We start from the raw sequence: 14,829 nt of genomic DNA, 5'->3' as shown, positions 1-14,829 counted from the left end.
CAAATGTTTCCTCTAGTTGCCGAGCAGACGTGTGTAATGATCAGGATGATTTTTGGACCGGTTCGCTTTACAAAACTGCTGTAGTTCAGCAAAATTCCATTAATGGGATGTCTGATGTGAATAGGTCTTGTGAGGTTATGCCACAGCATATCAATCGGGTTGAGGTCAGGACTTTTACTGGGATACTCCAGAACACACATTTTCTTCTTCTGAAGCCATTCTGTTTTTTATTTGTCTGTGTTTTGGATCGTTGTCTTGTTGCACCACCCATCTTCTTTTGAGCTTCAACTGTTGATTGATGGCCTAAAGTTCTTCTGCAAAATATCTTGAAGAACTTGTGAATAATTATTTTCTGAGATGATAGCTGTTGAAGCCCTGAGTAAGCAAAGCACGCCCATACCATCATGCTTCCGCCACCATGATTTACTGTTATGAGGTTTTGATGTACATATGATAGATTTGTCAACAAAGATGATGGCATGGCCCAGTGATTTTGCCAGTCTTCAGCTGACATTCTAGGGTTCTTTTTTACCTCATTGAACTTTCTGCTCTTTCCTCTTGAAATCATCTTTACAGGACGGCCACTCCTTGGAAGAGAAACAACAGTGGTGAACTTTATATATTGATCGACAATTTGTCTAACCGTGGCATAATGAACATCGACTTTTAGAGATACTTGAGTTGCCTTTTATAGCTTTATACAGTCAACAATTCTTAATTGTAGGTCTTCTGAGAGATCTTTTGAGCGAGGCATGGTGCACATCATGCAATGCTTCCTGACAAGAGACAATTCTAAGCTGTTGTGTTATCTAGTGGCCAAAGCAGTTTTAAATCCAAACCACCAAGTTAACTCATTGATTGGACTCCAGGATGGCTCACACCTGACTCCCCAGTCTCCTCCTTGATGGCATCAGACAGAAGAGGCTGTGAAATAGATGGGTGACATCACCCGTTATACGGAGGGCTTTGCGGGTGAGGTGGGTGCTGTAAATGTCCTGCAGGGAAGGAAGAGATTGTTCCAATGATCTACTCAGGCTCCGTACCACACAGTGATGCACCTAGTACGGATGCTCTCTGTTGTCCCTCTGCAGAACGAGCACCTGATGAGGGTCGGGGCTCTGGCTCTTCTCAGCATGTGCAGGAAGTAGAAATGCTGGTGGGCTTTCTTGGCCAGTGATGATATGTTGCTAGTCCAGGAGAGGGTCCTCAGTGACATGCACTCCCAGGAACTTGGTGCTGCGCACCTTCTCTACCGCAGCACCGTTGATGTTCGGGGGATCATGCTGGGAGTGCGGTCTCCTGAAGTCCACAACAATTTCCTTAGTTTTTTTCCATGTTCAGGGAGAGATTGTTGTCCATGCACCACCCGGCCAGGCGGCTCACACCTCACTCCTGTAGTCTGTTTCGTCCCCGTTGCTGATGAGACCCACCACAGTTGTGTCGTCTGCAAACTTGAAGAGGTTGGAGCTGTTTGTCGGTGTGCAGTCATAGGTCAGCAGGGTAAAGAGGAGGGGCTCAACACACAACCTTGAGGGGCCCCCGTGTTCAGAGTGATGGTGCTGGATGCGTTGCTGCCGACCCGTACTGCCTGCAGTCTCCCTGTCAGAAAGTCCAGCAGCCATTTGAACAGAATTCTGACATATGAGTCCTGAGAGTCCAGGTGTGTGAGGGCAGAGTGGAGGGTAGTGGAGATGGCATCATCGGTTGAACGACCGATATGCAAACTGAAAAGGGTCCAAGGAGGGGGTGGTGGAGACTTGATGTGGTGCATGACTAGCCGCTTGAAGCACTTCATCAGGCCGAGAGTGAGCGCTACCGGACGGTAGTCACTGAAGCAGGAGGGAGACAACTTCTTCAGGACGGGGATGATGGTGGTGGCTGTGAAGCACGTCGGGACAACAGCTTGCACTCAAGGGGGTGTTGAAAATGTCCGTGAAAACATCTGTGACTTCAGCTGCACAGTCACTCAGAACTTGACCGGATATGTTATCTGGGCCCGGGGCTTTATGTGCGTTGTTCCTGCCAAGGGATCCTTTCACATTTTCCCGGGTCAGTGTCAGCACCTGGTCGCCAGGAGCGGGTGGAGACTTGTGTGCTGTTGTGTGCCTCAAAGACCGACCCTCCTCTCCAGCACCTCCGAATAGACCTTACCAGGGAGGCTGAGGGGTGTGATCCCCCTCACACCCTCCGGTCCCATTCTTAAAAAGGGGGACCACCACCCCAGTTTGCCAATCCAGAGGCACTGTTCCTGATGTCCACGCGATGTTGCCGAGGCGTGTCAACCAGGACAGCACCATAACATCCAGAGCCTTTAGGAACTATGGGTGAATCTCATCCACCGTTGGGGCCTTGGCACTGAAGAGCTTTTTAACCACCTCTGTGACCTCATCCCCAGAGATAGGAGAACCCGCCTCAGAGACCGCAGACTCTGCTTCCTCATGGGAAGGCATGTCGGTGGATTTGAGGAGGTCTTCGAAGTATTCTCCCCACCGACTCACAACGTCCCGAGTCGAGGTCAGCAGCGCCCCATACCACTATACACAGTGTTGATGGTGCACTGCTTCCCCCTCCTGAGACACAGGATGGTGGACCAGAATTTCCTCGAAGCCACCGGGAAGTCTTTCTCCTTGGCCTCACCAAACTCCGTTTTTGCTTCAGCGACCACCAAAGCTGCATTCTGCTTGGCCAGCTGGTACCAATCAGCTGCCTCAGGAGTCCCACAGGCCAAAAAGGCCCGATAGGACTCCTTCTTCATCTTGACGGCATCCCTCACCGTTGGTGTCCACCAACGGGTTCGGGATTGCCGCCACAGCAGGCACTGACCACCTTACAGCCACAGCTCCGGTCGGCCGCCTCAGCAATGGAGGCGCGGAACATGGTCCATTCGGACTCAATGTGCCTCGCCTCCCCCAGAACATGAGCAAAGTTCTGTCGAAGGTGGGAGTTGAAACTACTTCTGACGGGGTTCTGCCAGACGTTCCCAGCATACCCTCACAATTGTTTGGGCCTGCCACGTCAGACCGGCATCTTCCCCCACCATCGGAGCCAACTCACCACCAGGTGGTGATCAGTTGACAGCTCCTGCCCTCTCTTTTCCTGAATGTCCAAGACATGTAGCCGCAAGTCCGATGACATGACGACAGTCAATCATCGAAATGCGACCTCGGATGTCTTGGTGCCAAGTGAACTGTGGACAACCTTATGCTTGAACATGGTGTTCGTTATCGACAATCCGTGATGAACACAGAAGTCCAATAACAGAACACGGCTCGAGTTCTGATCGGGTGGGGCGTTCCTCCCAATCATGCCCTTCCAGGTCTCACTGTCATTCCCCACGTGAGCATTGAAGTCCCCCAGAAGAACGATGGAGTCCCCAGCAGGACCGCTCTCCAGCACCCCCTCCAAGGACTCCAAAAAGGGTGGGTACCCATCCGCCCACCCGAAGGCAGAGGGAGGCTACCTTCTCGTCCACTGGGGTGAACCCCAATGTACAGGCGCCGAGCCGGGGCACAATAAGTATACCCACACCTGCTCGGCGCCTCTCACCGTGGGCAACTCCAGAGTGGAAGAGAGAGAGTCCAACCCCTCTCAAGAGGACTGGTACCAGAGCCCAAGCCGTGTGTGGAGGCGAACCTGACCTAAAAGACGGCATGCGGTGGTATCGGAATACAAGATTTTATTGCAGTAGTCTGACATAGTGCAATCATGAAAGACCACATTTGTCTTGTCGTCCGACCCATGCATTACGTGTTGTGTGTCTCAGACCGCCAACAAGTTTTTAAAAAAAAACTTACTTTATTGGCTGTGAGATATTTACAGCACTACGTCAAAAGACACGCGACAAGGCTAAAAATAAACCAGCTTTTGGATTCAAATATACTGTCCACAATGGCGACGCGGAGTAAATGTCTTTTGCAGAGCCGATCAATGACGCGATGGATCAGATCGGCGAATTATGACATTGAAGCCGATCATCATAAAAAGCAAATTATCGTCCGATACCGATCAGGCCGATCACGTCGGTGTCAAGGCTAGTCCTGTGACACGAGCCTGACAGTGGCTGGGAAAAAGCTGTTGTGGAATAAAGTCCATGGAACGGAGGTTAGAGCCAATGACCCTCTCTGCAGTCTTGATGACCTGCTGAAGCATCTTCTTCTCAGCCAGGGTGGTATTCCCATACCATACTGTCATTACCGCTGATGAGGATGCTTTTGAAAAGTCCTCTGGATGCATGCATGAAGGCCTGACGTTTGACCCCGGCCTTTTTCAACATCCTGATGAAATACAGCTTCCGCTGAGCTCTTTTCACTGTAGCAGCAGTGTTTTCTGCCCAACTGAGGCTCTCTGTGATATGGAGGCCAAGGAACTTGTGGCTGTCAGTCTGCTCCATGATAATCCAATTGATGGTGAGAGGCTGCAAGATCGGGGCTCTCCTCCTGTAATCCATTATGCTCTTTTGTTTTGTCTGTGTTGAGGACAAGGTCGTCTCCATAAATTGTGATTCTGTGAACCAGGTTGCTGTATGCAGACTCATCCCCTCCTCCTTTTTATTGTCATTGGGAGGGCATAGTCATACGTCTAAAGTGAGAATAATTTAGGGCCGAGGAAGCAGCCCTATGCTGCTCTCGTGCTGACTATTAGCTCTGCAGTGACCTTCTTTCCCATCCTTACCACCTTTGGCCTGTCCGTGAGGAAGTCAAGGATCCAGTACCGGGTGGGTGTTGGTATTCCCAGGTCGGCCAGTTTCGCAGTCACTTTCAGTGGCCTGATCGTATTGAAGGCAGAACTGTATCCAGGAACAATAGCCATGCGTAGGTGTTGTTACTGTCCAGGTGTTGAATGGTGGAGTTAAGTGCCAATGCTACTGCGTCATCCACAGATCTATTGGCGCGGTAGACAAACTGATGGAGTCCACTGTGTCAGGAACCATGGAATTTATACCAAATTTTTCCAGACACTTCATGGCAGCTGAGATCATTCATTTTTGTTATGTTGGTTTTCTTGGGGACCAGCACTATCACAGAGGAATTAAAGAGCCCATATTTTGGCTATTTAGACCTCCATTGAGTGACTCTCTAACAAGGACTTAGTATAAAAGTGTCAATTACGTTTCAAAACTCACCTTGGTTTTGTCATTCCAGTATCTAGAAAAGGGCTCTCTGAGAGCTACTTCTGTTTGACCCGGTTTTGTATCCGCTTTGTCCATATTTGGCTCAGACCACCCCCTTTCCTCTGATTGTTTGCCTCTGTGTAGAAGACCCACTGGTGAGAGCACACGTTTGTTGACAGCGCTGGCTCGGGAGTAGAAAGGGAAGATGGAGATCTGCGCTAGTGACATAGATAAGCTCGAAAAATTCGAATGACCTGATTTTGGCAGAAAAACATCTGGATCTCAGCAATGCGTGCATGATTTTAATTTATATTTCATGTTTACTGAGGCACCATAGAGACAATATTATGTCCCAAATACTTGGTTTTTAAAAGTTGGTTTGGCAAAATACGGGACCTTTAAAGGTGCGAGGGACAGTTTCCTGTGAGCGGGAGATGTTGATGATGTCTGTGTATACCTGCGCCAGCTGCTCTGCACAGGCCTTCAGAACTCTTGGTGCCACACGGTCGGGTCCCACAGCCTCGTGGGGGTTCATTCATATTTGCATTCTTATATTCTGCATATTATTTTTAATGTATCTTATTTGGAACATTTTAAAACTATCAAAGCAGTGGCTCATCTATTTTTTGGTTCCTCAGGTACCAGCCCTCCTTCCATGGTGTAGACCTCTCTGCGTTGCGGGGTGCAGCAGTGGATGAGTATTTCCGCCAGCCAATTGTGGTATGTATAACAGAAGTCCTGTAATAGGGGGACTCAAGTCTGGTTTGGGATTGTGTGCATTGTAACTCTCCCCATTTAAATGACCGGAACAAGTAGTTTCTTAAGAGCCAGCTTTGTAGGCTGGTGGGTGGATGCAGGGCAGAGAAGCGGTGACTTTCAGTAAGTTTAGGATCAACAGATAATCTTTTGCTTTAAAACACGACATCAAAGAAAATGTGTGCGCAGCGGCCTAAGCAGAGAAAGCCCAGACCACCCTCATCCAGCTCTTATGGGGGAAGACGTTCCCAGGCTAGCCATTAGGTTTAGTCTCTCCAGTGTCTTCCAGGACGTGCTCGAAACACATCACTAGGCAGGCGTCCAGGGGGCATCGTAACATCTGGCTCCTCTCGATGCAGTCGAGCAGTGGCTTTACTCTGCCCTCCGGGATGACCAAACTTCTCATCTTGTTGTTTTGGTCACTACATGTAGCTCGTGACCATATGTGAAGCTGGGAATGTGGATCCAACCGGTAAATTGAAAGGTTTGTATTTTGGCTCAGCTCCTTCTTCCCCACGTCAGATCGACTTCATCACTTGCAGACACTGTACCGATCCGCCAGTCGATTACCTGAATTAATTTGCAGGAATGCTTGTGCGTCTCAGCTGAGTGTGTGACATAGAACCTTCAGCTGTCAATCACGTACGTGTCTGTGGCTCTTTGCCGTGCACATGGCTATTTTATTTTCAGGTTTATTTTCATCGCCCTGAATCACAACAGTCTCAAAAGGTCTATTAAACAGTTACCTTTCCCTGATGCGTCGCAGATATGAGGACGGACACATTACACAAAACCAAGTGAGGCAGCGACTTCTAGGCAACAAGGCGACGCCGTACTGGCAAGCTCGCTGCTTTGTCAGCTTCCTAGCCAGTGAGCCTGTTAGCTCGCGAGCTAGTGCACCTAATAAATCTGTTATCTTTCCCAGATGTACAGTGCCGCGGAAAAGTATAGGCCCTCTTTCTCAATTTCTTATATTTCTGCATCGTTTCGCCACTTTCATGTTTTAGCTCATCAAGCAAATGTAAATGTCAGAAAAATATAAACCAAATGAACTTAAAATGCTGTTTCTAAATGATTTCATTTATGAAGGAAAAAAAATATTCAGTTACCTGGCCGTGTGTGAAAAAGTAATGGCCCCCTAAACCTAATAACTAGTTGGGCCATCCTCAGCAGCAACAGCTAAAATCAAGCGTTTTCTATAACTGGCAATGAGTCTTTCACATCTCTGTGGAGATATCTTGCCCAGTCTCTTCCTTATTGTTGTGTCATGAACACTGACCTTAACTGATGCAAGGGAGGCCTGCAATTCGTTAGCATTTGTCGTGGTCTCTTGGATAACTCATTGCTTTTCTCTTGGTGTAATCTTTGTCGGCCGATCACTTCTAGGAAGGTTCACCACTGTTCCATAATTTCTCCGTTTGAGGTTAATGGCTCTCCCTATAGTTGCTACAATCCTTAAGCTTGAGAAATGGCTTTGTAACCCTTTCTATGAAACTATGAAAAAATAAGAATTTGAGAAGGGGGCCAGTACTTTTTTATGGCACTGTATTTCAATTGCGAGGGCCCTTGCAGGGCGCAGCTGTAGCTAGTTGGATGGGCCCCAACGCCTGGTGCGCCAGAACGTGAGCGACTACTACAGCTGGCGGGCTGGGGCGGTGGCGGAGATGTCCGATTTGCCGCTGTCTCGCTACATGCTGCATGTAGGGGCACACAACAGAGACACTGTATCCCACACACTTCAGGGAAGATGTATTTTTCCAGGTTATAGGTAGACTTTACGCCGATCCGATCAATGATTTAATCGATTGACTCCGCACAAGACATTTAACTCCGCGTCGCCGTTCCGTATGAATCCAAAAGCTAGTTTATTTTTAGCCTTATCACGTATTGTGGCGCTTTAAATGCTTCAACACAACAGTGTGCAGTGTATTTTGGCACTGAATTCTAACATTCAGTGCCAAAATACGTTTTTTGACGGGGAGGAGTGCGGGAGTTTATGATGCTGCTCTGTCATTGTCAAGATTGCAGACAATGTTAATGAGGCAAAAATGCCATTAGATGGCAGCGATGCACCATTTTAGAATCAATATCACTCCCAGTTTGCTCAGTACAACACACATAAGCGTATGAGTTAAGAGGAGGAATGGTAGCCATCATAGGTTGCATGTCGGACTAGTTTAAGCATTTTACACCCGAACAGATAATCTATATAAATAGATTTCGCAGAGTATATATTGTGGTCGTTAGTAAAAGTGTGTTTCACAAATGTGACAAAGTACAACAGATCTTGAACGTATGACAAGGACACATTTCGCCATATAAACAGCCACTAAAGAATACGAGTCCATAGCTTATGTGACATTCGGTGTATATTGATAAACACATTGATATTTTGCTATGAAAACCTATTCCTAAATGTTGTTTTAGCTTGTTCCTATTATAAAACCCCTGTTCAGATGTTAGGGGTGTCACAAAAGCCTAAAATATTTTCATCAAAGTCACTATGTGCTTCATATTGTTTCATTTAAAAAAAAATAATTGCCTTTGGTTTCTGGAAGGGCCAAATATAGTAAAACCTACCTGTATTTTACTGCTGATTACTAAAAAAACGGAAAAGGGTACGAGTTTTTTTTCCTGGTGAAAGATGGGAGTCTATTATTTCATTTGGTAGCTTCGGTGTTTATCAGAATCAGAATCATCTTTATTTGCCAAGTATGTCCAAAACACACAAGGAATTTGTCTCCGGTAGTTGGAGCCGCTCTAGTACAACAGACAGTCAATTTACAGAACACTTTGGGGACATAAAGACATTGACAAAAAACAATTGTGCAAAAAGATGCAGAGTCCTCTAGCACTTAGAGCAGTTCGAATGACTAATCTTGCAATAGTCCGGTGCAATGACCATTGTGCAAAGGGCGCTGAGACTTCAAGGAGTGTATGCGGTTTAAAGTGACGAATTGTGCGAACACAATCTGAACACAATACTCTGTAGGTCTTGAAAAATCAGTCAGGCTGGGGTTGGGTGGTTGTCTTTTCTGAAAAAGTCTGGCATTGAATGAGTTGAACAAGAATGAGGTTCATGGGAGAACACCAAGGGAGAAGCCATTGCTGTCTAAAAAAACTGTGCTGGTCATTTGCATTTGAAGTTTGCTAAAGAGCACTTAGGATGTTCCAAAATATTCTGTGGACAGATGAAACCAAAGTTGAACTGTGTGGGAGCAACACACAACGCTAGAACCCCTATACGCTAATTCCCCTGTAGTTGGAACGCAGCCATTGGTCAAGATGGCGGACCACCACCCCAATCTGTCACTCCAGAGGCACTGTCCACTATGTCCACACAATGTTGCAGTGGAATGTCAACCAAGAAAGCCCCACAATATCCAGAAGGGGGCCCTGGTGAACCCGATCCGACAAGGGAAAACATGGTCCAATTATTTTGTTGTCAGTATGGGAGATCTTGTTAAAGTTGTTTATTTATTAAGGCTAGTTAGGGCGAATAATTATTTTTTTTACAGCTTCGTATTTCATAGACCATTTGCACAAGTGACTAGTAATAGAAACATTTTGCAGCACAGGGTTCTCATTTGATGTGCATCCCGCGTCTGAGACGCACAAAAATGATCAGGGACGCGTAAAGCATGGTGAATCTGCGTTCGCAGACGCACAACATTGCTTTACTATGTATGTGTGCAAGGCTCGAATTAAGTGGCAGTTTGTGAGTGAATATTCGCATTTTGTGCATCAAAGAACACATTGTAAGGCAAAACTGCTAATCAGTTTTACCGTGGAAGACGGTTGCGAAGACGGAAGCAGGCAGGGTCGTATGTGACACAACGCGCTTACGTCACTGATGTGTGGACACGGAAGTGAAGCTCTTCGGTTGAGGAGCTGAACAACGGTTGCAAGATGCGACACTGAATTGACGAGAGAGAGAGAAAAAAGACAAACGGTGAAAGTGTGATAGCATTTCATAGTGAAATGCAAGCAGAGTACCCGTTCGTTGTAACACGGACGTTTCTGACCGCAGAGTATGACGGCGCGTCGAAGGATCTGAGAGACAGAGGTGAAGTTAACAAAATTAGTAAGCTCAACGTTACTCTAGTTTACTAACATAACGTTAGTCCTGCAGGCTGCGGATTATCTCTTATAATTATGAGTACCGTCGAATGTGTTGCTTTTTAATAAAAAATATTTTACCGTAACAAGTATAGTATAACGCAGCCTTTACGATACATAGTGTGCTTTTTGCTCAGTGTAGTCAGTGTGTGACATATGGCCAGTATAGTATACTACCATCTGATCTGTAAGTGGCAAAACTTTGAGTCAAGTAGGTGAAAAACTTGCCAAATGTGGCCAGAGAGGAAATAGAGTAAAATGGATCATCAACATGTACCCAAACAGGAGGGTTTTTGCTCTATGGCAAGATGCATTATCATCTTCAAAAATTATGTAATCGCCAAACATCCTTTCAATCAGAAATCAGAAGTGTCCAAAATCTCTATGTAAACTTGTGCATTTATTCAATATGTAATGACTGCCATCTCTCCTGTGCCTTTACCTCACATGCAGCTCCATGTCATTAATGACTGTGGAAATGTGCATGTTTTCTCTAGGCAGACATCTTCATAAATCTCATTGGAGCAGCACCAAACAAAAGTTCCAGCATCATCACCTTGCCCAATGCAGATTTGCGATTCATCACTGAATATCACTTTCATCCAGTAATCCACAGTCCATGATTGCTTTGCTTTATCTGCCCACTGTAAGCCTTGTTTTTTTCTGTTTCGGTGTTAAGGATGGCTTTCGTTTGGCTTTTCTCTGTAAATCCCATTTCCTTTAGGCGGTTTCTTACAAGTTCGGTCACAGATGTTGACTCCAGTTTCTACCTCGTATTGTTGTGCATTTTCTATTTTCAAGACATTGCTGTTTTCTGTCTTGACGCTTTGAGTTCTTCCTTGGTCTACCAGGATGCTTCCCTTTTACAACCTTCCCATTTTGTTTGTACTTGGTCCAGATTTTAGACAACCAACATCTTTTGCAACATTCCGTGATGTTTTACTTTAAGTTTATAATTCTCTCCTTTGTTTCAACTGACATCTTGTGTTGGAGCCATGATTCATGTGAATCCACATGGTGCAACAGCTCTCCAATGTGTGAGCACTGTTATTTAACTGCTGACTAATGAGTAAATTCAATCCAATGTAGGTGTTTGTTTAAGAACTGAACACTACAACCGGATTTCATATTTTACTCGTGCTGAAAATTTTTTTTTACTGCAATAATTTTCTTTCTTGCTTATTTCTTCTTTCTGACTGTCTTTTCACCTCCAAGACATTCTTAGCTAACTCTTCCTTTAAAATAACCCATTCTCCATTTTTCTTCCCATCTACACCATGGTAAAATAATTTTAACCCTACCCTAAGCTTCTACCCTTACTGCCTTTCTGCCTGCTCTCCTTGATACACAATACATCTTTCTCCTAATCATCATGTCAATCAACTCCCGAGCTTTTCCTGTCATAGTCCCACCATTCAAAGTCCCCACATTAAGTTCAAGGCTGTGTGCTTTCCTATTCTCTTTCTGCCTTACAACCCGCTTACCACCTCTCCTTCGTCTTCGACCCACAGTAGTTGAATTTCAACGTCCGCCACCGCCGCCATGAACCTACAAGGTGCCAGTGGCGGACGTTGTTAACCCGGGCCACAACCGATCCGGAATGGAATTCTTCGGATGAACGCTCATATTTGTTTGGCAAAATTTTAAGATGGATGCCCTTCCTGACACAACCCTCTGCATTTCTCCGGGCTTGGGACCAGCCAACAGTTTGCTCTGTTAAACATCATTAAAATATGGCAGCTTGCTATCAGAGGATTTCCCAGTGTGCCTACCGCCATTGTATAGTTTTTAAAATGCTGTTTCATGTCAGTTATTCCTTTAAACCCTTAAATAGTTGTAACAATGTGAATGTTTGTAAACCTTACTGTATGTTTATCCTCCAAGTGCATATTGTTTTTGTGTCTTAACATTATTTTTGTGTTGCACCACGATTGAAAGTTGCCTCCAGACACATGACCCGTCTAGTTTTCACTAACGTGCGAGTCGTCTCAAGTGACAATGTGCATGTGGGAGGGGAAAACACTACGGTGCGCCACAGTAATAAACACATTATTAAAACGCAAGTACATCTCCGTAATACGAACATAACTAATTAGTAATATTAATTGTTATAAAACACATCTGGGCAACAAACACACCAGTGAGACATAAATTCAAATACTTGCCTCACATGAAAAATAAGTTGATTCAAACAAAATTTGCTCTTTATTGTGCATCATATCCTTCTAGTTTTATATTCATGGTTTGATGTTAGACCCACATGTTTTCATTCTACAGCAAAAATCAAGGATTTGGCCTCATTGTTGCAATACCTTTGGAGGGAAGTGTATGTAGCATAGTTTAGATTTTACACTACTTTTGCTTGAGCTCAGATCTCCATCCACAGGACACATTTGATATCCGTATACTGATGGCAAAGTCAGTCAAATACACAGTCAACTTTCTGGAGGCCAAAGAAGAGGATCTTTACAGGTGTGTATTCCCACATTTATTACAGGTGTGTGTGTGTGTGTGTGTGTGTGTGTGAGTGTGTGTGTGTGTGTGTGTGTTTGTGTTCGTGCGTGTGTGTGTGAAAGAGAGAATCTAAATTATTTTATTGAATGTCTTAGATGTATTTGGTACCTTTTCCATTGTCTTTTAGGATAGAGATCCCCTTTAAGTTCCACATGATGCACTCAGGCCTTGTCCATGGTCTGGCTTTCTGGTTTGACGTGGCATTTATGGGATCAGTGTAAGTCTCATTATAACACATTAAACTGATAATGCCTCCTTTAATTTAGTCTTTCGTGCCACCAAGCGATTGCTGCCTTAAAATTTGTCCCATTTCTTTTTCTCATTGAAGCTCATTGTTTGTTCTCTCACAACAGTATGACAGTATGGCTGTCCACTGCACCTACAGAACCTCTTACTCACTGGTATCAGGTACGCTGCTTGCTGCAGTCTCCTCTCTTCACAAAGGCTGGGGATACGCTGTCTGGCACTGCACTACTAGTGGCCAACAAGAGGTATGATTGTTGTCTGTGAATAAGGAAACTGCCAGGCCAGAAATTACGCGGTGGGAATGTATTGGATTTATACTTTTCAGCTAAATTTTGCATGTTTAAAGCACAAATACACCATACAGCTGTTTGTCAGCTAGTGGTGCTTTGAGATATGAGTGACCCGACTTACAAGTTTTTCAATATGAGCTGTCATTCAGGCTATTTTTTGCTTTGAATTGCAAGCTCAAACTTGAGTTATGAGCGCTGTAATTAACACACTTCACAATAGCAGCACTTTGGCAAATAGTGAAAAATTCTTCAAAAAATGTTTTCAAGCTATTAAATGCCACTCCCAGTTGAAATTTACTCTCAAACTAAACATAAAACAAAGGGAATTACACTTTGTGTACGTGCATGTTTATGCATAATACTGTGTTAATATATGTAGTTTAGCTGGACTTTAAAAATGGATGGTTAAAAAGTGAACACTCATTCTACTTAGTTTAGTGCCTTACTTCGTCTGACAGACGTTGACATTGTTCGCCTGCCTGCTAAATCATGTTATGGTCCTGCATCCACCCGTTGGTAAACTAATTGCACATGAGAGCCCAAGAATGTTTTACATCTAAATGTAGGCACTGACTTGATACACAAGTGACAATATTCGGCGTAGCCTACACAGCATAGGCAGTTTTTGCATATCCGTCATGTTTCTTCCGCCATCGTTTTTGGTTACTGCAAAGCCAAAATTTGTTCATACTTCTAAGATAAGCTTCCTGGGAGGTTCACGTTTGTTTTTGCACTGTGCTCCTTTCTTCCACTGTGCATGCGCATCTCCCAGTGCGCAGGGAATCATGAGAGATATGGTTTGCTACTCAGACCAGCCCACTCAATAGCGGCAGAAAGAAAAAAACATACTGTTTGACACTCCCATGATCTGCTGCGATGTCACAAACAAGAAAACTAATCAAGTAACACTTTTAACGTCTTTATCATTGAAAGTGCTACAAATCACACAAACACGCATCCTTATAGTCTGCTGTGCGTAAATTCAAAGCATTATTTCCTAGTATCGATACAATCGATTGAGTATCTTTTAAAATGATTCAAATCGATATATTTTCGTCTGGAAGGCTAACTTGCCGAGCAGAGATCGATCCATTTGGATGGTAGGAATATAATTTGATACATCGATAAAATTAAGGAATCATGACACCACTCGTCACTACTGTGTGTTTTTATATAGTACAATATTATGGAGTGCTCATTAATATATACATTACAACAATTTGGGTTGTTTTTCTTGTCATTTCAACAGGAAAAGATGATTGAAGATAAGTGTTGAGTTACAAGCGTGATCACCTAATGAATTAAACTGTTATCTCAAGGCACCACTGTATATTAATTAGTGGGTGAACGGGAGGCATTCCCTTTGTGGACATTATAGGTTGTCGCTTTATGAATTTCAGTCCATGGACTTTCTTTCATTAGTCCAAGAGGGGACCTGCCACATCAAATATGGCGGATGCGCTGATGTAGCACAGCAACGAGTCAACCCACTCAAGGCGGTGTCTCTATATTACATATGTCTATGCTAACACATTCACAATCATAGTTTTTAAATGCAATTGGTGAGCTAAGCTGTGACATTAACATAAGATGTGACGCTAACCTAGCTTACCTGCATCTACAGGTTTTTCAGAGTGACAGATGAAGTGAGTGTCTTTGTCCACTATCTTTGATTTGCAAACCTTGCATGTTGCCATAGTCTTTTTCCCTATTTTATAAAAAACATAATCCTTTAATACAAATAGAATCATCTTTAGAGCTCCCTCCATATTATTTGGTTCATGAGGTGGCCTC

General features: G+C 44.4%; 1 protein-coding gene across 6 annotated transcripts in view; it reads left to right on the top strand.

Annotated features, from left to right (window-relative positions):
• The window catches only part of carm1 (coactivator-associated arginine methyltransferase 1), a 167,508-nt gene that overhangs the window by 74,930 nt on the left and 77,749 nt on the right, over positions 1-14,829 (top strand). For all 6 annotated transcript variants that reach the window (XM_061700023.1, XM_061700026.1, XM_061700022.1 and 3 more), the window contains 4 exons: positions 5,749-5,830; positions 12,372-12,457; positions 12,627-12,716; positions 12,853-12,990. In XM_061700023.1, the coding sequence (XP_061556007.1) occupies positions 5,749-5,830; positions 12,372-12,457; positions 12,627-12,716; positions 12,853-12,990 (396 nt within the window). The remainder of the gene's footprint in view (positions 1-5,748; positions 5,831-12,371; positions 12,458-12,626; positions 12,717-12,852; positions 12,991-14,829) is intronic.

The sequence above is a fragment of the Phycodurus eques genome, chromosome 16, assembly GCF_024500275.1.
Source record: "Phycodurus eques isolate BA_2022a chromosome 16, UOR_Pequ_1.1, whole genome shotgun sequence".
Taxonomy (NCBI): Eukaryota; Metazoa; Chordata; class Actinopteri; order Syngnathiformes; family Syngnathidae; genus Phycodurus; species Phycodurus eques.
This window is presented reverse-complemented; position numbering and strand designations above follow the sequence as displayed.